General features: G+C 50.8%; 1 protein-coding gene across 1 annotated transcript in view; it reads left to right on the forward strand.

Moving 5' to 3' along the window:
• RND3 (Rho family GTPase 3) overlaps window positions 1–2,363 on the forward strand; it is a 21,688-nt gene extending 19,325 nt beyond the window's left edge. The window contains exon 5 of the mRNA XM_054380915.1: window positions 2,112–2,363. Within this exon, the coding sequence (XP_054236890.1) occupies window positions 2,112–2,363 (252 nt within the window). The remainder of the gene's footprint in view (window positions 1–2,111) is intronic.
• Window positions 2,364–26,319: the final 23,956 nt, after the last annotated feature.

A 26,319-nucleotide genomic window follows, 5' to 3' on the forward strand; every position in this document is an offset into this window, starting at 1 on the left:
TTAATTACCCTCCTTCCCCACTTCTCCTGGAGTGAAAACAGCAGGAATGGGACAGGGATCATCCTCCTGCACTCAGCACTGGTGAGGCCACACCTTCAATACTGGGTTCAGTTTTGGGCCCCTCACTCCAAGAAGGACATTGAGGTGCTGGAGCAGGCCCAGAGAAGGGCCACAAAGCTGGGGAAGGGTCTGGAGAACAGGGCTGGTGAGGAGCAGCTGAGGGAACCAGAGAAAAGAAGGCTGAGGGGAGATCTCATTGTCCTCTACAAGACCCTGAAAGGGGGTTGGAGTGAGGTGGGGGTTGGTCTTCTCTCTCTAGTATCAGGTGATAGGAGAAGAGGAAATGACCTGAAATTGCACCAGGGGAGGTTTAGGTTGGAGATGAGGAACAATTTCTTTGCTGCAAGAGTGGTCAAGGATTGGAACAGGCTGCCCAGGGAGGTGGTGGAGTCACCATCCCTGGAGGTGTTTAAAAGAGGCAGAGACATGGTGCTGAGGGATGTGGTTTAGCATCACCCTTGGCAGAATTAGAGAATGGTTGGACTTGATGATCTTAAAGGTATTTCCCAACCTAAATGATTCTATGATAGCAGGCTTAAACCTGGGAGCTACCAGGTCTGCACCTTTCCCACAGGATTCACAGAATCCCAGGATGATGGGGACTGGAAGGGACCTCTGGAGATCACCCAGTCCAACCCCACTGCTAAAGCAGGGCACCCACAGCAGCTTGCCCAGCATCACAATAGCCAGCAGGGTTTGGAAGCTCTCCAGAGAAGGAGACTCCACAACCTCTCTGGGCAGCCTGCTCCAGGCCTCCAGCACCCTCACAACAAAAAACTTTCTCCTCATCTTCAGATGGAACCTCCTGGCTTCCAGTTTGTGCCCAGTGCCCCTTGTCCTGTCACTGGGCCCCACTGACAAGAGTCTGGCCCCAGCCTCTTGCTCCCACAGCTTGGGTATTGGTCAATGTTGCTCAGCTCCCCTCTGGGGCTGCTCTTCTGCAGGCTCCACAGCCCCAGGGCTCTCAGCCTTTCCTCCTCACAGAGATGCTCCAGGCCCCTCAGCATCTTTGAGCCTCTGCTGGACTCTCCAGCACTCCCCTGTCTCACCACAAGTCAAGGTGTAAGGATGAAATCCCTAAAATAATTCCAACTAATGCTCTTCTGGCTTCCTGCAGTGGTTTGCAGGTCACTGACCTTATCTCCTCTGTTCCACTTTGGCTTTATCAGCAGAGGAGATAACACTTGGAGGATACTTGAGTTGCATCTTGGAACTCAGGCAGTGTTTATTTAGCAGAATTAGCTCTGCTGGCTGCAGAGCCTGGAGCTTGTCCCAAAACATTGTGCATGCCTGGAGAAGGAGCAGTGGGATGGAATGGTGTGGTTTGCTTTGGCTCTCTGCAAGAATTCCTGGGAACTGAAGGAGCTGGGGCTGTTTAGTTTGGAGAAGAGGAAGCTGAGGGGAGAACTCATTGCTCATTGCTTGTAGCAGAAATGCTGTGTCCAGCAGGAGCAGGGAGGGGATTGTCCCCTGGGACTCAGCTCTGGGGAGGCCACACCTGGAGTGTTGTGTCCAGTTTGGGGCAGCTCAATCCAAGAGAGATGTGGAGGTGCTGGAGCCAGTGCAGAGGAGGGCAAGGAAGGGAAGGGCCTGGAGAATAAATGTGATGAGGAGCAACTGAGGGAACTGGGGATGGTTAGTTTGGAAAGGAGGAGGCTGAAGGGAGACCTCCTTGCTCTGTACAACTACCTGAAGGGAAGTTGTGGAGAGGCTGCTGCTGGTCTCTTCTCCCAGGTAATTAGTGATAGAACAAGAGGGAATGGCCTCAAGCTACAACTGGGTAGCTTTAGACTGGACAGTAGGAAGAAGTTTTTCCCATCAAGAGTGGTCAGGCATTGGAATGTGCTGGGCAGGGAGGTGGTGGAGTGCCCAAGCCTGGCTGTGTTTCAAGGTGGTTTGGATGTGGTGCTTGGGGCTATGGTTTAGGGGTGACCCTTGTAGAGCAGGGTTGGCCTTGGTGATCCTGAGGCTCTTTTCCAACCTGAATGTTTCTGTGATTCTGTGACTCTGTTACTGATCCTGTGCTGGGTGGTTGTTTGCTGTCCCCTCAGGGTGCCAACATGGCCAAGCAGATCGGAGCAGCCACCTACATCGAGTGCTCAGCCCTGCAGTCGGAGAACAGCGTCAGAGACATTTTTCACGTCGCCACCTTGGCTTGCGTGAACAAAACAAACAAAAACGTCAAAAGGAACAAATCCCAGAGGGCCACAAAGAGAATCTCACACATGCCTGGCAGGCCAGAACTGTCCACAGTGGCTACAGACTTGAGAAAGGACAAAGCAAAGAGTTGCACTGTGATGTGAGCAAGGACCTCGGGGTTTGGCCTGCAGAAGAAAAGGGTGGAAGGAGGAACGTTCCTGGGGAAAGGTGGTGTTGGTTTATTTTGTTTGCTCATTTGGTTTTTTTGGTTGTTTTGGTGGGTTGGTTTTTTTTTTTTTCGGAGGCTCAATGAAGTACCCACAGCCACCATATGGCATTGGATGAGGGGCATCTTGCCAGTGCTTTTAATGCTGGAGGCTTCCACCTCTTGTCGTCAGACTGTGCTGGAAAGGGAAGTTGAGCGGCGAGGAAGGAGGCGGCGAAGGGAAATGACAACGGTGAAGAAACTGCCCCAAAAAAGAGAAATAAAGGGAAAAGAAGAGACAAAACCAAAATGTTTGAATGTGTTGAGAAAAGAGAGTGAGTGGGAAAAGGACACTGCAGAAGGAGAGAGATGTCATTGACAGTGCTTGGTTTCTTTTCTTAAGGCTCTTCTCCTGGATGCTGCCACTTTGATTCCATTCAAATACTTTCATTTTTGGGTTGCTTTGGGTTGGTTGTTTTGGTTTGGTTTTGTTGGTTGTTGTTTTGTTTTTGTTTTGGTTTTTTTTTTTAAGATGATGTTCTTAATGTGCCCTCTTCATTAAGGAACTCCCTTAAAAGTTGGGGTTTTATTTCCCAAAGGATATGATCTCATTGGTTGCTTTTTGATTTTTTTAAGTAGCTCACCATTCAAATGGAGAAAGTGTCCCAAGACCACCTGTGTGTGTCACCAAGAGGAGAACCATCCATGAGAAGTCTTGGAGTAGTTTGAGCAACCCCACCTTTGGGCATGGTGGTGGTGAAGGCACAACCACCTTGAGATTTCCCACTGTTCCAAGTTGGAAATTCCATGGATCCAGTTGGGGGAGGGGGGGTGGGTGGTGGTGTTTCGGAGGGGCAACCAACCTGCTTGTTGGATGGAGGACTCTTTGACTTTCTGCTGTGTTCCTCTTAGTGATTGTGATTCTTGTTTAGAGTGGAAATGACCTCCAGTTCTGGTGTGCTGTGCTGGGTATGTCGCTGTAGGTTCAAGTGAAAGGTGCTATAAAGAGCTATGATGACAAATGATCCTGGGAGGCTGACAACCAGGATGAATTCATGAAGCCTTACTGCCTGTCTGGGGAACTCCCCCAAGACTCCTCCTTGAGGAGTTGGTGGATCCCAGGACCTAGCCCTCTGGGAAGTGCTAGTTTGTGATGTGGTTCCACTGCAGTGATCTTGACAAAGAACCCAAGAATCTGCAAATGAGCCAGCAGAGCCAGCTTTATCTTTTGGGATTCTCTTAGAGATATTTTTTTTTTTTTTTTTGAGGGGGATGGTTGCAGCCTGCATTTGCTCATGGTGAGGGGGAAAAAAAAAAATGGGGTCTGGAGAACTGTTGACACCTTCAGGGGGGTCCCCAGTAGAAAGTGGATGCTGCCTTTCAGTGGCTGGGTAGGTATCCAGACCACAACCGTGCAACGCTGGGGAACCAGTTGAGTCAAATTCCTTTCTGCTTACTAAAGTCCCATGGTTGACATTCACCAAACCCAGCCTTGAAACTTGCCTCCCAACTGCTCACTGAGCAACTCCTCTGCAAAAAAAAAAAAAAAAAAGAAATGAGACAAAGGCAAAAGAAGGATGCTGGAAGCTCTGACCAGTGTGGTGTTGTGGCTTGTTGGAGGACAAGCGTTTCGTTCCCTAGGGTGATGCTTCATTTTGGAAGTCTTAGAAGTCCACCATAACCCCTTGTACAAAAGCCACAAGGAAAAACTCAAGGGTTTTTTTTTTTTGGGGGGGGGGGGGTTCTTTGGTGTGTTTCCCACACTTTGGTTCATAGATTCAGAGAATGGTTTGGGTTGGAAGGGACCTTGAAGGTCATCTCGTTCCGATCCGTGGGCAGGGGGAACGCCTTCCACTAGCTGAGGTTGCTCCACCCTGACCTTGAGCACCTTCCAGGGAGGGCTTATCCAAGATCTCTCTGGCTAGATAATAAAAGAAGGTATAAAGAACCCTCAACCCAACTCCCATAACCAATTTCTGTCCCACCAAAAAAAAAAAGGAGAAAAAAAAAAAAGACATTTTTGTCCACCCAGAAATAAGCTTTTCTATTTTTTTTTTTTTGATTGATGCAAGCAGTGCTCTTAGGGTATTACAAAGAAAGAAAAAAAAATCCAACAAATAAAATAGCTGGTAAGTGCTTTCTGTATTTAAATATTGTGGAAGAAAAGAAGTAAGTTATAACTGTTCTAAAACAGGACATTTATTGCCTTTTTTTTTTCCTTTGTTGGTTCGTTTTGTTTTTTTTTTTAATTGTTGAAGTCACTTTGTATGTTTGGTTCATGTTTCTGCAGTATTTATTAAAATGCCATTTTATTTTATTTTATTTTTACTTAATTTTAATTTTATTTTATTTTACCCTTCCCTTTGAATTAAAACCAGAATGAAACAGCAACAAAAATAACAGCACAGTTGTAGTGAAAGATGCCTTTTGGGTGATGGTTCATGAAGATTTGGGGTGGGGGTTCATTAAAGCTTGGGTGGGAGTTCACTTAAGAGTTGTGTGGTTTGGATCTGGTTGTGCCAAGCAATGGGCCAAGCAGGCTGTGGTTTGAACACAAATCAGTTTGACTCTTCCAGCAGCCTTTTGGGGTTGTGTTTGTGCAGTGTGGGCTGTGTCTGAGTTGTGCTTCCCCAAAATCACAGAATCTCAGAATTGTTTGGGTTGGAAAAGGCCTCCAAGATCATTGAGTCCAACCACCAACCCAACACCACCATGGCCATTAAACCATGTCCCAAAGTGCCATGGCCACAGGCTTCTTGAACATCTCTGGGGATGGTGACTCCACCACCTCCCTGGGCAGCCTGTTCCAATGCCTGACCACTCTTGCAGCAAAGAAATTGTTCCTCATCTCCAACCTAAACCTCCCTGGTGCAATTTCAGGCCATTTCCTCTCATTCTATCACCTGATACTAGGGAGAAGAGACCAACCCCCACCTGGCTCCAACCTCCTTTCAGGGACTTGTAGAGAGCAATGAGGTCTCTCCTCAGCCTCCTCTTCTCCAGGCTGAACACCCCCAGTTCCCTCAGCTGCTCCTCACCAGCCCTGTTCTCCAGACCCTTTCCCAGCCTCATTGGCCTTCTCTGGACCCATTCCAGCCTCTCTTGGAGAGCTGGCCCCAAAACTGGACCCAGAATTTGAGGTGTGGCCTCCCCAGTGCCCAGCATAGAGGCATAATCATTTCCCTACTGCTGCTGGCCATCCCATTGCTGATCCAAGCCAGGATGGTGGTGACCTTGACCACCTGAGCACCATGCTGATCCATCTTCAGCTGCTCTCAACCACCACCTCCAGCTGGTCTTCTGCTGGGCAACTTTTCAGCCACTGCCCTGAATGGTAGAGGTGGGGGAGACCAGAGCAAGGTCACATGAAATTTGGGTTGCTTTGCCTCTAAAGCTGCTTCTGAGAAGGTTTCCTTTGCTCCATTGTTCCTAGGAACTGTCCTTTGCCACCCACTGTGAGTTCAGCAAATCCACCCTTCCCTAACCAAGGGACATGTCTGGCACTCTGGGGACATCATGGGTCTTCTTGGAAGGGTTGTCCCAACACAGCTCTGCTCAAGGTCAAGCTCCCATTTGGAGACTGAGGACATGATGCTGAGGGTGCTTGTCCTTAACCATCTTTGCATCCTGAAGCTTGTCAAGGGAGCTTCTAAGTTTTCTCACTGTTGGGGTCTCCTGGAGCATGGGTGGTCACTCTACGTCTCTAAAGTCAGGCAGAAGCCCAGCAGTTGCTTATGTTATTCATGTACTGCATCCAGTTCTGGGGCCTCTATTACAAGAAGGATCTGGAGGTGCTGGAAGGTGTCCAGAGAAGGGCCATGAGGATGAGCAGAGGGCTGGAGCTCCTCTCCTATGAGGACAGACTGAGAGAGTTGGGGCTGTTCAGTCTGGAGAAGAAAAGGCTCTGAGGAGAGCTTCTTGTGGCCTTCCAGTATCTGAAGGGGGCTACAAGAAATCTGGGGAGGGACTTTTGAGGGTGTCAGGGAGTGATAGGACTGGGGGGAATGGAGCCCCATGAAGCTCTGAAGGGATCACAGGAAGTGTTTTCAGCTGTGGGCTGTGCTATGCTGTGAGGGTTTCTCTTCAGCACCGTTTGATCCCTGGGGAGGGGGGAAAAAAAACCCACAAAAAAACAGAAAACAAACAAAAAGCTGTCTGATGCCATGACTTGGTCCTCTTCCATCAAGAACTTCACTTTTGCACTGTTTTATTTGGGTGTTCTATTGCACAAGGGGGTTGTGCAATCACTGCTGGTAAAGGAGGAGGAATTTATTTCTAAACACAGTAGATTGCTTTGTTCTCCAGACCTGGCAATGAAGACATGGAAAAGAAAAACTAGAAATGGGTAGATTCAGATTGGATGTCAGGAAGCAATTCTTCCCCATGAGGGTGGTGAGACACTGGCAGAGGTTGCCCAGGGAGGTGGTGGAAGCCTCATGCCTGGAGGTTTTAGCAGCCAGGCTGGATGTGGCTGTGAGCAACCTGCTGTGGTGTGAGGTGTCCCTGCCCATGGCAGGGGGGTTGGAACTGGATGATCCTGGAGGTCCCTTCCAACCCTGACAATTCTCTGATTCTAAGCTCAGGGAGATGGCAAACCCTCCCCATGCTGCCTGTGTGCGATTCATCACCTCCTCCTCCTGCAGCTCTCAGCAGTCATGTGGCCAGCAGGACCAGGGCAGGATCAATCCCCTGTGCTGGGCAATGGTGGGGCCACACCTTGAGTGCTGTGTTCTGTCCTCAGGTTTTGGGCCCTTCACTCCAAGAAGGGCATTGTGGTGCTGGAGTGTGTCCAGGGAAGGGCAGCAAAGCTGGGGAAGGGTCTGGAGAACAGGGCTGGTGAGGAGCAGCTGAGGGAGCTGGGGGTGTTCAGCCTGGAGAAGAGGAGGCTGAGGGGAGACCTCATTGCTCTCTACAACTCCCTGAAAGGATATTGGAGCCAGAGGGAGGTTGTTCTCTTCTCCTCAAGCGATAGGACAAGAGGAAATGGCTTCAAGTTGCTCCAGGAAAGGTTTAGGTTGGACATGAGGAACAATTTCTTCCCCAAAAGAGTTGGACAGTACTGCCCAGGGCAGTGGTGGAGTCCCCAGCCCTGGAGGGGCCATGGAAGTGTGGTGCTGAGGGATGTGGTTTAGTGGTGACCTCACAGTGCTGGGTTAAGGGTAGGACTCCATAATCTTGGAGGTCTTTTCTAACCAAAAGGTTTGTGTGGTTCAGTCCTTGGTGTGTGATCATGGAAGTGAGGGCTCAGGGGCCAGGGAGATGCCAGCACAGCACAGAGAGGGTGGGTGGCCAACCCCATCCCATGTTCCTCACTAAAACATTACAAGGGCCTGGGTTATGCCATCTAATGAATGTTTAGGGTTGTTTCCACCTCTGCTAGCTCCTTAAGGCTCAGCAGGTGCAGTTGGTTTGGTCTGTGGGGTGTGGTGGTGCTCAGTCTTTGATGGACAGGTCCCTGGTGGTCTTGGTTCCCCTCAGGAATCCAAGAATGGCTTAGGTTGGAAGGGAGCTTAGAGATAGAATAGTAGAATTGTCAGGGTTGGAAGGGACCTCAAGGCTCAGCCAGTTCCAACCCCCCTGCCATGGGCAAGGGACACCTCACACCAGAGCAGGTTGCTCACAGCCACATCCTTGAACACCTCCAGGGAGGGGACATCCACCACCACTCTGGGCAACCTGTTCCAGTGTCTCAGCAGCCTAGTGAAGGAAGGGCAGGAAGGACCTGGCCACCTCTGGGGCTGGTTTGAGGCAGGGAGGAGAGCCCAAAGAGGGGACTGAGCTCTCATTCCTCATCTCTTGGCCATGTTCTTGTAGCAGAGCTTGTCTCAGGAGGTTGCCAGTGTGGCATTTGGTTGGCTAATCCTCATGGAGCAGCCCTGGCTCTCCTCAGGGAGGGATTATTTGCTGCAAAGCAAGTCAGTTGAGCTCACATTGTTGAGTTTCTTCCTACCAACCTCCTTTCTTCTCACACAGGATTTATTAAGTTTTTCCACCCTCCACCCCTTCCCACCCAGGGGCTTCCCATCTCATCCAGATCTCATTCTCACTGCCAGCCACCAAGCTACTGGAGCTGCAGCATCCCAGTGGCTGTTGCTTGTTTGAATGCTCGAACAGAAGCAACATAGAATCAGAGAATGGTCAGGGTTGGAAGGGACCTCAAAGCTCAGCCAGTTCCAACCCCCCTGCCATGGGCAGGGACACCTCACACTACAGCAGGTTGCTCACAGCCACATCCAGCCTGGCTGCAAAAACCTCCAGGGATGAGGCTTCCACCACCTCCCTGGGCAACCTGTGCCAGTGTCTCACCACCCTCATGGGGAAGAATTTCTTCCTAACATCCAATCTGAATCTCCCCATTTCTAGTTTTGCTCCATTCCCCCCAGTCCTATCACTCCCTGACACCCTCAAAAGTCCCTCCCCAGCTTTCTCGTAGTCCCCCTTTAAGATACTAGAAGGGCACCCCCTGCACCTTCCCAGGAGGTCCTGGGGCATCCAAAACAAACCTTGAACTTCTCTGAGCCCCACTGAGAGGCTGCTGGAAGCCAGCACAAAAGCCCTGTGATGGTGGAAGTTGCTTGCTCTTGAGGAGGGATGTTCTGCCAAGTGTCTCTATTTTATCCTCCATTAATTAGTTTGGAGGATTAGGGATGAGAAGCCACCTGAGGCAAAGGAAGATCTCATCCAGTTTTAAGATGGACCTGTGAAAGAGGAGGCTTTTCTCCACCTGGCGAAGGGGGAACTGCTTTGTGTCCCACAGATTCACATGTTCACAGAAGGACTAATCCTGCCACCTTGGTGTCCAATTCAGGAGAGACTGGGAACTGCTGGAGAGAGTCCAGTGGGGGCTCCAAAGATGCTGAGGGGCCTGGAGCATCTCTGTGAGGAGGAAAGGCTGAGAGCCCTGGGGCTGGAGAAGAACAGCCTGAGGGGGGATCTTCTCAGTATTTAAAGGGGGGAGGGGGGGAGGGCAAGAAGATGGAGCTAAACTCTTGGCAGTGGTGCCCAGGGGCAGCACAAGGGACAATGAACCCAGGAGGTTCCATCTGAAGAAGAGGAGAAAGTTGTTTGGTGTGAGGGTGCTGGAGGCCTGGAGCAGGCTGCCCAGAGAGGTTGTGGAGTCTCCTCCTCTGGAGAGCTTCCACCCCCAGCTGGGCATTGTGATGCTGGGCAAGCTGCTGTGGGTGCTCCTGGTGCAGCAGTGGGATTGGCCTGGATGATTTCCAGAGGTCCCTTCCAACCCCTACCATGCTGGAATTCTGTAAGTCTTAGCAACACACCATGGCAGAAATTCCAGGGAGTCCTCCCAAAGCTGATGAGAAATCCTTTCCTCCTGCAATTTGCTGTTGAAGTTGGTGAGAGATTGTTTGGATCTGAGCTGGGAAAGGGGATGGCTCCCCTTGCACAGCTCCAGGATGTTCCTGCTCTGCCATGGCCACCCACAATGTGCAAGGAGGGGACTGAGCAAGGACCTCCCAAGCTGTCCCTGGTGGGAATCCTGCAGCTCCTCACCCTGGGAGTGGAGGCATCACCTGTGCGGTGAAACCACATTCCTGGGCTCCTGCTTCCCACACTCCCAGCAGCAGGTGGGAATGGCACCCTCAGGGGACTGGTGGTGAGTCTCTAGCCTAACCCCAAGTGCTATTTGGGGATGAAAGTAGCTTTTTTTTTTCACTCCTTTTAGCAGGGAAAAGTATTAAAGAGTGGAGTGAGGAGGTGTCAGTGACAGGCTGCAGTGCACCCATCTTGTGCACTCCTGGATAAGGTCACTCTTAAGTGATGCTCAGATTGTTTCATGTTCTTACACACATACTTCTGGAGGGTCAAGTTGTCACCAGCAGAAGGTGTCTCTGCCCATGGCAGGGGGATTGGAACTAGATGATCCTTGTGGTCCCTTCCAACCCTGACAATTCTATGATTCTATAAGATGGGGAAGGGCTCTGGCTGCTGGGCTGTGCCATGGTCCTTGCCAGGGTCACCAGGCTGCTTAGGAGGAAAGCCCAAAGGAAAGCTTGGTACCCAGCACAAGGAGCCTTGCCTTAAGCCCTGAGTTGAAGAAGAAGAATAAATAGACACTGTGGATGGATCTAAAATGTCAACCTGGGGCTGGAGTCCAGACCAGCAAACAGCATCCCTGGTCTTGGTGGTACCCTGGGGTGTAAGAAGGGCAGAGGATGATGAATCAGCACCAAGTGCTCCACATGGTGGTTGTCACCGCATAAAAATCATGGAATCATAGAATTATTTGGGTTGAAAAGACCTCTAAGACCACTCAGTCCAGCCATCAGCCCAACACCACCATGGCCACTAAACCATGTCCCAAAGTGCCATGGCCACAGGTTTCTTGAACACCTCCAGGGATGGAGACTCCACCACCTCCCTGGGCATCCTGTTCCAGTGCCTGACCACTCTTGCAGCAAAGAAATTGTTCCTCATCTCCAACCTAAACCTCCTCTGGGGCAATTTCAGGCCATTCCTTCTCATTCTATCACCTGATACTAGGGGGAAGAGACCAACCCCCACCTCACTCCTGTCAGGAAGCTGTAGAGAGCAATGAGGTCTCTCCTCAGCCTCCTCTTCTCCAGACTAGGCAACCCCAGTTCCCTCAGCTGCTCAGGACATTCCCAGGACAGCATGCTGCAGGAAGGCACTCCAGATCCCATTTCATAGAATCATAGCATCATAGGATCATTAGAATCATAGAATAATAGAATTATAGAATCATAGAATAATTGAATTACAGAATCCTAGAATCATAGAATTATAGAATAATAGAATCATAAAATCATAGTCATAGAATAATAGAATCACAGAATCATAGAATTATACAATCCTAGAATCATAGAATTATAGAATAATAGAATCACAGAATCATAGAATTATAGAATCATAGAATCATAGAATTATAGAATAATAGAATCATAGAATCATAGAATCATAGAATTATAGAATCATAGAATCATAGAATTATAGAATAATAGAATCATAGAATCATAGAATTATAGAATCATAGAATCATAGAATCACAGAATCATAGAATCACAGAATCACAGAATCATAGAATCATAGAATTATAGAATAATAGAATCATAAAATCATAGAATCGTGGAATCACAGAATCACAGAATCATAGAATTATAGAATAATAGAGTCATAAAATCATAGAATCATAGAATAATAGAATTTTAGAATCATAGAATCCTAGAATCATAGAATTATAGAATCATAGAATCCTAGAGTTATACAACTGTTGAGGTTGGGAAAGACCTCTAAGATCATTGAGTCGAACCATCACCACCACCATGGCCACTGAACCATGTCCCAAAGCACCATGGCCACACCTTTCTTGAGCACCTCCAGGCATGGGGACTCCACCACCTCCCTTAAATAAGCCATGAACCTCTGTTGGCATGCCCTGGAGCACTTGCAGCTGCTGCTTGAGGAGTTAGATTGGTCCTTGTGTGACCTCAGTGTTCTTGAGGACAATCTAGAGGGGACCATGGAGGGACTGGGCAAGTGAGAGGGAGGTTACTCAGATAAATGCATCTGGGGATGCTGCATGCTGAACCCAGGGGTAGAGACCACCATGCACCTCCACTCTGCACCTCCATGGCCTGATCTGGAGCAGTGGGAATGCGTCCCCCACCTCGGGAATGTATCCCACCTCCTCAGGAATGTGTCCCCCTCCTCAGGAATGTGTCCCCCTCCTCAGGAATGTGCTGACTGCAGTGAGCTGCACAACCTTTCCAAGGTGGGCAGAGGAGAACAAAGGCAATTTCTGGGGCTGTAGGACATCTTCTGCCCCCCTCTTCCCCAGAAAGGATCTCCCAAAGTCAGGAGTGGACTTTTCATTGTAGGTCACTCTGCTACTTCTGAGTTACTCTGAGCAGAGCCATTAACCTCCTCCTGAGTGGAAGAGCTGCAAATTAGATCCAAGGCATTCCTCAAAGCAGACAGTGAGTCATTTCTCCTAGAGCATGTCTGGTGGGAAGAGAAACCTCCTCCCTTGGCTGCTGGCTCTTGTGACTAGTGCTGGGTGGAAGCAGAGCACCAGGCCTGCAGCTTAGCACAGCAGTGCTGTGATCTCATGTTCTCCTTGCCACCACAGCACTACTGACTGCTGTCTTGGTTTGGTCTGCTTTGGAGATGTTTTGCTGCTCTTCATCCTGCTCTTTAGTGGTGATTCATGGTGGGGAGCTGTGGGACAGGCAGTGAGGTGGATGGGCAGCATTGCATGGGAATAGCACCCAGAAGAATCACAGAATGGGTTGGGTTGGAAGGGACCTTCAAGATCATCCAGTTCCAACCCCTCCTCCGCCCAGCCATGGACAGGGACACCTTCCTCTGGCCCAGGGTGACCAAGGCCTCATCCAACCTAGCCTTGAATACCTCCAGGGAGAGAGCATCCACAGCCTCCCTGGGCAATCTGTTCCAGTGTCTCACCACCTCTCACTGGGAAGAATTTTTTTCCTGATCTCCAGTCTCAGTCTCTCCTCTTCCAGCTCAAAGCCATTGCCTCTTATCCTATCAATATAAGCCTTTGTCAAGAGACCCTTCCCAGCTCTCCTGTAGTTCCCTTCAGATACTGGAAGGCTGCTCTGAAGTCTCCCTGCAGCCTTCTCTTCTGCAGGCTGATCAGCTTCAACTCTCTCAGCCTGGACGTGTTCCAGCCCTGTGATCATCTTTGTGGCCTCCTCTGCACCCATTGGGTAGGCAGAAGGGAAAAGCAGTTCCCCAGACTGTGGTGCACAGAATACACCTGAGGAGGTCCCATGAGTGATTTACTCTGCTGCTGAGCTCACCCAGCAAGAGGCTATACAGTGTAGAATCCCAGAATCCTTGAATCATTTGGGTTGGAAGAGACCTCTCAGATCATCACAGAATCACCCAGGTGGGAAAAGACCTCAGAGATCATCAAGTCCAACCTATGACCTAATACCTAACCCCTCCTGACAACTAAACCATGGCTCCAAGTGTCACATCCAAGCTTTTTATGAACACCTCCAGGGATGGGGACTCCACCACCTTCCTGGGCAGCACATTCCAAGGGCCAATTAATCTTTCTGGGAAGAACTTTCTCCTCACCTTGAGCCTAAACTTCCCCTGGTGCAGCTTGAGACTGTGTCCTCTTGTTCTGGTGCTGGTTGCCTGGGAGCAGAGACCAACCCCCACCTGGCTACGACCTCCCTTCAGGTAGTTGTAGAGAGCAATGAGGTCTCCCCTGAGCCTCCTCTTCTCCAGGCTAAACACCCCCAGCTCCCTCAGCCTCTCCAACCAGTAACGTAGCAGGGTCCAACCAGTAACCTAGCACTGGGGGAAGGGGAGCAGAGGGGGTTTTGGTGCCTTGCCAACCCGGGGAGGGCTTTGTGTGGCTGCAGGAGGGCACTGGGATGTGTGTGTGTGCAGCTCACTCCTCTCCCTGGTGATGAAAAGGCTGGGAGGGGTTGATGGAGAAGCTGGCAGAGGGGAAGCCAGAAGGCTCAGCTGGTGTCAGCAGCATTCATGTGCAAAGCAGGGACCCAGGACAGCACTGGAATCGCTCTGGCAAGGCCATCCCAGTCTCTTTTTTCTTTTTTTTCTTTTTCTTTCAGGGATGCTGCAGACTGTGGAAGGTTTGGGTTTATTAGTTCCAAATGCTGCAGGAGCATCTGCTCTCAACTAGCTCGAAATCATGTTTAATAACAAGGAAAAAAAAAAAGAAGAAAAAAGAAAAAAAAAGAAATCTACTGCAGCCAAATCCCTGTTGGGAGGGCTTTAGCCCAAACAAAAGACCCCCAGTCCCACTGATTTCCATAACAGATGTAGCATGTGATGCATGACAGCTCAGCCCGGTGGAGCTCCTTTATTCCCCACATCTCCATCTGCAAGGAACTGGGGCTTTCATTTTATTAATTACTCTGGTGTGCTCCACACAGCTTTTGTGTGGCTCCGGGAGGAAGGTTTTGTGTTTCATGCTACAATGATCATGGTAATGGGTTGGGTTGGTTTCTTTTGCTTCTTTTTTTTTTTTTTTTCCTTTCCCCCCTCCTCTTTTTCTTTTTTTCTTCCCCCTCTCCCCTTTTTCTTTTTTTCTTCCCCCTCTCCCCTTTTTCTTTTTTTCTCCCCCCTTCCATTTTTCTTTTTTTCCCTTCCCTCTCCCCTTTTTCTTTTTTTCTCCCCCCTTCCATTTTTCTTTTTTTCCCTTCCCTCTCCCCTTTTTCTTTTTTTCTTCCCCCCTCCCCTTTTCCTTTTTTCCTCCCCCCTCCCATTTATCTTTTTTCTCCCCCCTCCTCCTTTTCTTTTCTTTTCCTTCCCACTTCCCATTTTTCTTTTTTCCTTCCTCCTCCCCTTTTTCTTTTTTCCTTCCTCCCGTTTTCTTTCTTTTTTCCCCCTTTTTCTTTTTTTCTTCTCCTCTCCCATGTTTCTTTTTTCTTCCCTCCTCCCATTTTTCTTTATTTTTTCCTTCCCCCCTCCCCTTTTCCTTTTTCCTTCCCCCACCCCTTTTTCTTTTTTTCTTCCCCCTCCCATTTTTCTTTACTTTTTTCTTCCCCCCTCCCCTTTTTCTTTATTTTCTTCCCCCACCCCTTTTTCTTTTTTGTCCTTCCCTCTCCTCTTTTTCTTTTTTTTCCTTCCCCCTCCCCTTTTCTTTCCCCCCCCTCCCTTTTTCTTCCCCCCTCTGCCTTTCTTCTCCCCTCCCCCTCCTTTTTTTTTTTACCTTCCCCCCCTTTTTTCTTTTTTTTTTTGTCTTCCTCCCCCTCCCCCTATTTTTTTATTTTTGGGTGGTTGTTGCTGTAATCTGAGTGTTAAAGGTCATTACCCCTCCCTTTTGCCATTTTCCTGCATATGGCATACTCAGGGAAAATACCACCCACTCCCTGTGGTGCCCAATTTCTCCCTTCCAGACCCAAATCTCTCCTTTCCACACCCGAATTTCTCCTTTACAGAGCCAGATTTCTCCCTTCCATACCTGAATTTCTCCCTTCCACACCTGAATTTCGCCCTTCTGTACCTGAATTTCTCCCTTCCAGCCCCAACTTTCCCCATTCCAGCCCCAAATTTTCTCCCTCCACACCTGACTTTCTCTATTCCAGATCCAAATGCCTGAATTTTTCCTTTCCAGAGCCAGATTTCTCACTCCCACACCCAAATTTCTCCATTCCACCTGCTAACCTCTCCCTTCCACACCTGAATTTCTCCCTTCCAGAGCCAGATTTTTCTCTTCCATATATGAATTTCTCCCTTTCACACCTGAATTTCATCCTTCTGCGCCTAAATGTCACCCTTCCAGACCCAAATTTCTCCTTTCCAGCCCCAAATTTCTCCCTTCCAGCCCCAAATATTTCCCTTCCACACCCAGATTTCTTCCTTCCAGCCCCAACTTTCCCCATTCCAGCCCCAAATTTTCTCCCTTCACACCTGAATTTCTCTATTCCAGCCCCAAGTTTTCTCCCTCCACACCTGAATTTCTCTATTCCAGACCCAAATTTCTCCCTTCCACACCTGAATTTCTCTTTTCCAGATCCAGACTTCTCCCTCCCACACCCAAATTTTTCCATTCCACCCCCAAATCTCTCCATTCCACACCTGAATTTTGTCCTGCACCTGAATCTCTGCCTTCCAGAGTCAGATTTCTCCCTTCCATACATGAATTTCTCCCTTCCACACCTGAATTTTATCCTTCTGCACCTGAATTTCACCCTTCCAGACCCAAACTTCTCCTTTCCACCCCCAAATTTCTCCCTTCCAGCCCCAAATATCTCCCTTCCACACCCGGATTTCTCCCTTCCACACTCAGATTTCTCCCTTCCAGCCCCAACTTTCCCCATTCCAGCCCCAGATTTTCTCCCTCCACACCTGAGTTTCTCTATTCCACATCCAAATGCCTGAATTTCTCCTTTCCAGAGCAAGATTTCTCCCTTCCACACCCAAATTTCCCCCTTTCACACCCAAATTTCTCCCTTCCAGGCAAGAGCTGGCTCTTGGCAGAGGGTACCTCCAGAAGCTGACGAGCATCTTCTCCATGTCAACCTAAGGATGATGCTCAGCCAGCACCCTCAGGCCATCTTTTTCTGTTCCAACCTCAAAATCCCTCCAGCTCCCAATTCACAGTTTTCAACCACTGACAAGCTCAGCCTGTTTTTAATCCTCTTCAGAGAATGGTTTGGGTTGAAAAGGAGCTTAAAGATCACCTAGTTCCAACCCTCTGCCAAAGGCAGGGACACCTTCCACTAGACCAAGTTGCTCAAAGTCTCATCCAGCCTGGTCTTAAACACTTCCAGGAATGAGGCATCCACAACTTCTGTGGGCAACCCATTCTAGGGTCTCACCACCCTCATAGTAAATAACTTCTTCCTAATATCCAATCTAAATCTACCCTGCTCTAGTTTCAAACCATTCAAACCCTTATAAATAGTCACTCTACAGCTCTCCTGAGGTCCACTTCAGGTACTGGAACTCTTGACTGAGTCAGGACCACTTGGCTGTGGAAAATAGCTATGTGGCATCTCTGTGAGGAGGAAAGGCTGAGAGCCCTGGGGCTGTGGAGCCTGCAGAAGAGCAGCCCCAGAGGGGAGCTGAGCAATGCTCAGCAAGAGCTAAAGGAGCTGTGGGGGGCAAGAGGCTGGGGCCAGACTCTGCTCAGTGGTGCCCAGGGACAGCGCAAGGGGCAATGAACACAAGCTGGAACTCAGGAGGTTCCATCTGAATGTGAGGAGAAAGTTGTTTGGTGTGAGGGTGCTGGAGGCCTGGAGCAGGCTGCCCAGAGAGGTTGTGGAGTCTCCTTGTCTGGAGAGCTTCCAACCCCAGCTGGCCATTGTGATGCTGGCAAGCTGCTGTGGGTGCCTCTGCTGTAGCAGGAAGGTTGGAGTGGATGATGTGCAGAGGTCCCTTCCAAGTCCCACCATGCTGGGATTCTGTGAAAGCTTGGGGCAGTGTCCCTGTGGTGCCCCTCAGCTGTCCTCCTCCTCTCACACTCTGCTGCTTCCCAGGAACATATCACAGAATTACAGAATTACTTCAGTTGGAAAATCCCTCTAAGTTCATCCAGTCCAACCATCAACCCAACACCACCTTGGCCATCAAACCATGTCCCAAAGTGCCATGGCCAAGTTTGTCTTGAACACCTCCAGGGATGGGGACTCCACCACCTCCCTGGGCAGCCTGTTCCAATCCCTGTCCACTCTTGCAGCAAGGAAACTGTTCCTCATCTCCAACTTAAACCAGCCCTGGTGCAACAGGAGGACAATTCCTCCCAGATCTCCATTACTCATCCCCCCACACACAGAGCACATTCCTCCACCACTCCTTTCCTCCTGTTTCAGCTCCTCAGGTCACTCACACATTGGGTTTCCATCACCCTCCGTGCTGGCGACTTCTCCCCACAGCCAGATTTCCACAGCAGCCTTCCACCATTCCCACTGAGCTACCCAGAATCCCTTCCCCCCCACCCCCCCCACTTTCTGGAGTGTTTTTTTGTTTCCCTCCCTCCCATATATTTTGGTTTATCAAACCATTCACCATGACTACAGCTCTGAGCTGTGCCTTTGTGAAACCCTCGGTGCAGGTCCGAGCGTGAGATCTTTTTTCCCTGCTCCCCGGCTGGATCCTTTCCAACCTTTTCAAGGCATTTTCAAGATGTTCACGTTCCCAGCACTTGGGGGATATTAAAAGTAATTTTTGGGGTTGTTTTTTCTTTCCCTCTCCCCAACTCTATTTAACAGCAGAAGTGGAAGGTCTCAGAATAAATGTGCCTGGTTGTTGTTGAGTGTTAAAAGGACCAAGCCACCTAAAACCACCTAACTCTGGGTTAGTGGAATCAGAGCCTGGTGTGGGTTGGAAGAGGAACTTAAATGGCATCCAGTCCAACTTCCCTGCACACAACAGGGACATCCCCAGCTAGAGCAGATTGCTCAGAGTCACAAACAACCTGACTTGCAATGGTATCAGGCAGGGGCATCTACCTGGGCAATCTGGGGCAGGGTCTCTCCACCCTCAGTGTCAGACATTTCTCCCTTCTCTCCAGTCTCAATCTCCCTCTTTTAGCTCAAGCCATCACCCCTTGTCCTGTCACAACAGGCCCTGCTCAAAAGTCTGTCCCCAGCTTTCTGCTCAGCCCTTTAAGCACTGGAAGGCCACCAGAAGGTCTCCCTGCAGCCTTCTCAGGACTCCATTGAGCCATTCTGCTCCTTCTTCCTGCAGCACAGAACCACAGGATCACAGAAATGCTGAGGTCCAACTGCTCAGTTAGAGCTCCCCCTCCCACCACTGCTTGCTAAGCTACTGCCACTAAACCACATCCCTTATGTGAGTTTCAAACCCCTCCAGGGATGGGGACTCCACCACCAACCTGGGCAGCCTGGGCCAGTGCCTGACAACCCTTCCTGTGAAGAGATTTTTCCTAAGATCCAACCTGCCCCTCCCTTGGCACAACCTGAGGCAGTTTCCTCTTGTCCTGTCACTTGTTGAAGCATCATCCCGAGCTGCTCGCTCTCGAGGCATGCCAAGAAGGTACTGCCCATGCCAGGAGGGTGACCACCCTGGGATTTACACCTCTGAAACCCCTCAGATGGGCAGAAGGGGGAAAAAAATGCCTCAGGAGCTCCCTTTAGCAGTTTAGCCCTCTGCTGAAGTCTCCCAGCAAGAGGACATAGAGAATCCTAGACTCATGGAGGTTGCAAGAGACCTTTCAGGTCATCCAGTCCAATCCTTAGCCCAGCACTGCCAGGTCACCACTAAACCATGGCCCTCAGCACCACATCTCCACACCTTGGAAACCTCTCCAGAAATGGGGACTCCACCACTATTCTTGGGACAAGGCATTGACAATCCTTTTGGGGAAGAAATTGTTCCTCATGTCCAACCTGGAACAGACTGCCCAGAGAGGTTGTGGAGCCTCCTTCTCTGGAGGCTTTCAAGCCCCATCTGGATGCATTCCTGTGTGACCTGTGCTGGATTCTATGGTCCTGCTGTGGCAGGGGGTTGGACTCAATGATCTCTGGAGGTGCCTTCCAACCCCTAATATCCTGTGAACCTAAGTAGGGGCCAAAAAGGCTTAACTAGGATAAAACTCAAGCCTGTCAAAAAAAGCCATGATGATTCCTCAGAGCTACTTGGGGTTTTTCTTTCCAAGTGGTGGGATGGGAAAGCCATGGAGTGCTGGGAAGCTTCCAGGTGGACCACCCGGGAGCGCAGAGGAGTTGCTCATCCACCACCTGATGATCCTACCAGGCCCACAGCAGCTCTGGTGAGCACTTGAGCAGAGACTTTTGAAGGCAGGGAGTGAGCTAATTGTGCTAAACCCTCAGAAGCAGTGAGGAGAAGGCCATCCCTCCTCCACCACCTCTCCTATGAGGACAGACTGAGAGAGTTGGGGTTGTGCAGTCTGGAGGCGAGAAGGCTCCAAGGAGACCTTCTTGTGGCCTTCCAGTATCTGAAGGGGGCTACAAGAAAGCTGGGGAGGGACTTTTGAGGGTGTCAGGGAGTGATAGGACTGGGGGGATGGAGCAAAACTAGAAATGGGGAGATTCAGATTGGATGTCAGGAAGAAATTCTTCCCCATGAGGGTGGTGAGACACTGGCACAGGTTGCCCAGGGAGGTGGTGGAAGCCTCATCCCTGGAGGTTTTTGCAGCCAGGCTGGATGTGGCTGTGAGCAACCTGCTGTGGTGTGAGGTGTCCCTGCCCATGGCAGGGGGGTTGGAACTGGCTGAGCTTTGAGGTCCCTTCCAACTCTGACTGATTCTATGATTCCATGATCCCTTGCAGCCCTGGCACAGATGGGCAGAGCTGCATGGTGCTTTGGAAGGCTTTCCATGCTCTTAAGTATCATCTCCATTTCATTCTGATCCCACAGAGTGCTGAGTGGTCCTGGAGCCACCAGCTGAGTACCACAGGGCAAAAGCAGAAGCTGAGAGTGACTCAGGCCGTAAGTCTGTGGGAGGAATTGAGCCACAGAAAATCCTGGGCTTCTAGGGAGAAATGAAGAGGAAAAGAGAAATTGATCTCCCCCCGAAAGATCAACCTCAGCACCTGAACTCAGGATGCTTTTCCAGTCCCTTTCCCGAGCAGAGACACTGAATTCACATCAGCAGCTCTGCTCCACCCAGTGATGCCCCAGTGAGGGGCATCTCTTCTGCTCTCCAGCAGGCACCTCCTGGATGGAGACAGAAGGGGACAGTCAAGCTGCAGCCGTGGTCCTCATCTCTATCACCTCTGCCTTCTTTGCTTGCAGAGGATGTTTTTTTTCCCCAGTTGTGCCTTTTTGTTTCTTTGTTTCAGTCTCTTCCTCATGCACCCCAGGAGACTGTTGACCTCCTTGGCCATGAGGGCACATTGCTGGTTCATGGGCAGCTTGGTGCCCACCAGCACCCCCAGATCCTTCTCTGCAGAGCTGCTTTTTGACTCCCACCCACCCAGAGCCACCTCCTTTATGGTCTCTTCCATCATTTTCCCCAGAGCAGTTTGCTCAGAGGGATCAGCCAGCACCTCCCATCTCACCAAAACTGCATCCCTTCATAAACCACAATGAGCAACAATGTGCTCTGGTGGCCAAGAGAGCCAATGGGATCCTGGGGTGCAGCAAGAAAGGTGTCCAGCAGGGCTGGGGAAGTTCTTCTACCTCTCTGCTCTGCCCTGCTGAGACCACAGCTGCAATCCTGTGTCCAGTTTGGGGCTCCCCAGTTCAAGAGAGACAGAGACCTGCTGGAGAGAATCCAACAGAGAGCCCAGCAGGATGCTTAGGGGACTTGAGCATCTCCCCTGGGAAGAGAGCCTGAGAGCCCTGGGGCTGTTTAGTCTGGAGAAGAGAAGCCTGAGAGGGGATCTGATCAATGGCTCTCAATAGCTGAGGGGTGGGTGTCAAGGGGAGGGGGCCAGGCTCTTTTGGGTGGTTCCCAGTGATCAGACAAGGACCAATGGGGTCAAACTTGAACAGAGAAGATTTCAGCTCAGCATGAGGAGAAACTTCTTTGCAGTGAGGGTGACAGAGTCCTGGAGCAGGCTGCCCAGGGGGGTTGTGGAGTCTCCTTCTCTGGAGCCTTTCCAACCCCACCTGGATGCATTCCTGTGCAGACTACCCTAAGTGATGCTGCTCTGGCAGGGGGCTTGGACCTGATGATCTCTGGAGGTCCCTTCCAACCTCTGTGATACTCTGATACTGTGATAAATGTGGCCTCAACTTCTCCTCCCTGAAGTGCCTGCTAACAAATTACCATTCCCCCCCAAAAAAAAATAAATTGCTATTTGCAAGATGAAATCATTGCTATGAAGAGTTCCTGCTGGGCATGTGGTTGTGATGAGTGGATCAAATATGGTTGGGTGTCACTGCTGAGTGGCTTTGGCTGCCCACCTCCATCCAGCGGCTACTTCATGGATGATGAAGGCTGCAGGGAGTGGGACTAGACCCAGCAGAAAGTGATGAGTCCTGAAAAATCAATTCCCTGTGCACAGAAAGCAGGAGCATGTGGTGCTGACTCAGCACTGGTGAGGCCACACCTTGGATACTGAGTTGAGTTTTGGGCCTCTCTCTCCAAAAAGGATGTTGAGGGGCTGGAGCATGTCCAGAGAAGGGCATCAAAGCTGGGGAAGGGTCTGGAGAACGGGGCTGGGGAGGAGCAGCTGAGGGAACTGGGGTTGGTCAGCCTGGAGAAAAGGCTGAGGGAAAATCTCCTGGCTCTCTACAACTTCCTGAAAGGAGGTTGGGGTCAGTCTCTTTCCCAAGCAACAAGTGACAGGACAAGAGCAAATGGCCTCAAGTTACACCAGAGAAGGCTTAAGTTGGATCTGAAGAGCAATTTCTTCACAGAGAGGGTAATCAGGCACTGGTCCTGGCTGGCCAGGCAGGTGGTGGAGTCCCCATCCCTGGAGAGATTGAAAAGCTGTGAAGCTGTGGTGCTGAGGGCTGTGGTGTCAGAGGCAGTGGCTTAGCAGCAGTGGTGAGCTCCTGGACTTGGTGACCTTCAAGGTCTCTTTCAATCTCACCAGTAGTATGATTCTATGGTTTGAGTGAGCACTGAGCTAAAGCAGCCCCAGTCCTCCTCCTCCTCCTCTCCATCATTTGTTTTCAGGAGGTGCTGAGGTGGCCCTTTTCCTCAGACCCTCATTCCAAGCAGCCAGATAAAAGCTGATGCTGTGCAACAGCAGTTCCCCAATTAATCATCTGCAGGTTTCCAGCAGCTCTTCCCATTTCACATTTCTGCTGCAGGAGCACAAAAAAAAAAAAAAAAAAAAAAAAAGGAAAAGCAGCACCCAGCTTTAGCCCAAGAAGCTGTGTGAGCATCAGGAGAGTGACTTCAGCCTTCCTCCTGCTTTAGCAAACCCTCACTCAGTGCTGAGCAGATCTCCATCAGGTCTGGGATGGAGGGAGTGCTGCCTCCCAATGAAACCTGCACAGAGTTGCATGGAAGGCAACCTCACGAAGTTCAACAAGGGCAAGTGCATGATTCTGCACCTGGGGAGGAACAACTCCCTGCACCAGTGCAGGTGAAGGGGTGACCTGCTGGGAAGCAGCTCCATGGAGAAGGAGTGATGAGGGACAACAACTTCCCCAGGAGCCAGGAATGTGTCCTCATGGCCAAGAAGGTCAATGGTGTCCTGAGGTACACGAAGAAGAGTGTGGGCAGCAGGACAAGGGAGGGTCTCCTCTCCATCTACTCTGCCCTAATGAGGCCACATCTGGAGTACTGGGTCCAGTTCTGGGCTCCCCAGTTCAAGAGGGACAGGAAATTACTGGAGTCAATATCTAAAGAGTTGGGACCAAGAGGTTGGGACCAGGTGGTGCCCAGTGACAGGACAAGGGGCAATGGGCACAAACTGGAAGCCAGGAGGTTTCATCTGAAGATGAGGAGAAAGTTGTTTGGTGTGAGGGTGCTGGAGCCCTGGAGCAGGCTGCCCAGAGAGGTTGTGGAGTCTCCTCTGGAGAGCTTCCAACCCCAGCTGGCCATTGTGATGCTGGGCAAGCTGCTGTGGGTGCCCTGCTTTAGCAGGGGGGTTGGACTGGGTGATGTGCAGAGGCCCCTTCCAACCCCTCACCAAACTGTGTTTCTGTGATTCTATGTGAAAGCCACAAAACTCCCCCTTGGACAAGCCCAAACACCATCTCTGTCAGGGAGGTCTATTGCAAGGGAACCTTCACACAGGTGCCAGCAAGTCCCCCAGCAGACAGAATCACAGAACTGTCAGGGTTGGAAGGGACCTCAAGGATGAGCCAGTTCCAACCCCCCTGCCATGGGCAGGGACACCTCACACTACAGCAGGTTGCTCACAGCCACATCCAGCCTGGCTGCAAAAACCTCCAGGGATGAGGCTTCCACCACCTCCCTGGGCAACCTGTGCCAGTGTCTCACCACCCTCATGGGGAAGAATTTCTTCCTGACATCCAATCTGAATCTCCCCATTTCTAGTTTTGTTCCTTTCCCCCCAGTCCTGTCACTCCCTGACACCCTCAAAAGTCCCTCCCCAGCTTTCTTGTAGCCCCCTTCAGACACTGGAAGGCCACAAGAAGCTCTCCTGGGATCCTTCTCCTCTCCAGACTGAACAACCCCAACTCTCTCAGTCTGTCCTCACAGGAGAGGAGCTCCAGATCTGGGCTCACTCCTGTGGCCTCCTGGTGGCTGAATCCCCACTCCATCCCCAGGCTGGCTTTGTTAGGGGGCTATTGTCACACGACAAGCTGTGCCATCAGCAGGCAGCCACCCGGAGCTGGAGTGGCTTTGGGTGGCCAGAGGGAGGTGAAGCAGATTGGATGGGTAAAGCCCCAGCGCCCTGGCACGGCTCTGCCTCCCTCCCTCCCTCTGTCCCTTCTCTAGCAAGAAAGAGAAGCAAACAGCACGTTTCCCCTGCAGACAGATGGTTGCTTTCTCCAATTCCCCCCCTCCCCCCTCTTTTCTTTTTTTTCCTTTAAAACAAGGCTCTGTTTAAAATTCCTGGTGGATGAGGCTGGCATTTCCCCATGAGTCATCCTCCCCAAGATTAAACACCGGCCGCGGCACGGGGAGGCTCCAGCGCCGGCAGACGCGGGTGGGCTGCAGGTCCCCCTGCAGGCATGGAGAGAAGCAAAGGCAGGAGGGTGGCTGCCTGCTTCTTCTTAGTGTGGATGCCCAAGGGTAGCAGGGGCTGGAGGGGAAGCCTCTCTGCATTCACAGGGCATTAGAGGTTGGAAGGGACCTCCAGAGATCATTGAGTCCAACCCCCCCCCTGCCAGAGCAGCATCACTTAGGGGAGTCCACACAGGAATGTATCCAGGTCGGTTTGGAAGGTCTCCAGAGGAGACTCCACAACCCCTCTGGGCAGCCTGTTCCAGAGCTCTGTCACCCTCACTGTCAGGTCACAGTCAGCTGGGTTTGACTCTGGAGATGGGTCACAAAGTCTGGCTGACCTGAGGCTACAGGAGGTGAAAGGAGATTTGTTCTTTATTTATTTGCTGTTGTTGTTTGATTTGCTTAAATGTGAAGCCAAGCTGCCACCAGCCCAGACCTGCTGGTGGGGCTGAGCTTGGGTGGAACCTCAGGAATTGCCTCTCTGCTCTGCCCTGGTGAGGCCTCACCTGGAGTATTGGTTCTAGTTCTGGGCTCTTCAGTTCAAGAAGGGCAAGGAACTGCTGGAGAGTGTCCAGCAGAGGCTCCAAAGATGCTGGCAGTGCTGGGTTAGCAGTAGTCACCCTAACAGAGTACATTAGAGGTTGGAAGGGACCTCCAGAGATCATCAGCTCCAACCCCCCTGCCAGAGCAGCAGCACTTAGGGGAGTCTGCACAGGAATGCATCCAGGTGGGGTTGGAAAGGCTCCAGAGAAGGAGACTCCACAACCCCCCTGGGCAGCCTGTTCCAGGGCTCTGTCACCCTCACTGCAAAGAAGTTTCTCCTCATGCTGAGCTGAAATCTTCTCTGTTCAAGTTTGACCCCATTGGTCCTTGTCTGATCACTGGGAACCACCCAAAAGAGCCTGGCCCCCTCCCCTTGACACCCACCCCTCAGCTATTGAGAGCCATTGATCAGATCCCCTCTCAGGCTTCTCTTCTCCAGACTAAACAGCCCCAGGGCTCTCAGGCTCTCTTCCCAGGGGAGATGCTCAAGTCCCCTAAGCATCCTGCTGGCTCTCTATTGGATCTTTACTGGGGAGAGCAGCCCTAAGGTAGACTTAACCTTTCCAGTGAAATGGATCTTTACTGGGAAGAGGAGCCTTAAGCCAGACTTAGCCTCTGAACCAATGTCCCCTCACTCCCTAATAGCTTTCCAGCAGAACAGATCTTTAGTGGGAAGAGCAGCCCTAAGCCAGACTTAACCCAGTAAAATGGGTCTTTGCTGGGAAGAGCAGCTCTGAGCCAGGCTTAGTCTCTGAACCAATGTCCCCTCACTCCCTAATACCTTTCCAGCAGAACAGATCTTTAGTGGGAAGAGCAGCCCTAAGCCAGGCTTGGCCTCTGGACCAGCATCTCCTCACTCCCTCCTTTCTTTGAGGGCTTTTCTTCCTCCACCATCTGACAGCAGAGAGGAGCCTCTGAGGGTTTTGTGTTGAGTTTTTGAGTTAAACTGCCTGGCTGCTGCTAAGTCAGTTGTTAAATGAGGGCTTGAAATGAGACCTGAGCTGCATAACTGCCTCTGCAGGGCAGCATCACTGCAGCAGTTTGAACAGGCAGATGTCAGGCAGGGGTAGGGCTGGTGCATGGCCATGGCTGCACAAGGAACCCATCCTTATTTACCTGAGTGCTACAACAGGGCAGCAGCAGCACTTTCCTGGCTGCTGCAAGAGGTGATGTCCACATGAGTCTGGAGCGAGCTTTGCTAAGCTGAGCAGCACAGCCTCCTAGCAGGGAATTCCATTTACATGTACATGATGGTGAGGAGTGAGCAATGAACTGACAAATGGACTGAGAGACTGTGGAGCCTGCTTCTCTGGAGACTTTCAGGCCCCATCTGGATGCATTCCTGTGTGACCTGTGCTGAATT

This window comes from Indicator indicator, chromosome 5 (genome assembly GCF_027791375.1).
Source record: "Indicator indicator isolate 239-I01 chromosome 5, UM_Iind_1.1, whole genome shotgun sequence".
NCBI lineage: Eukaryota > Metazoa > Chordata > Aves > Piciformes > Indicatoridae > Indicator > Indicator indicator.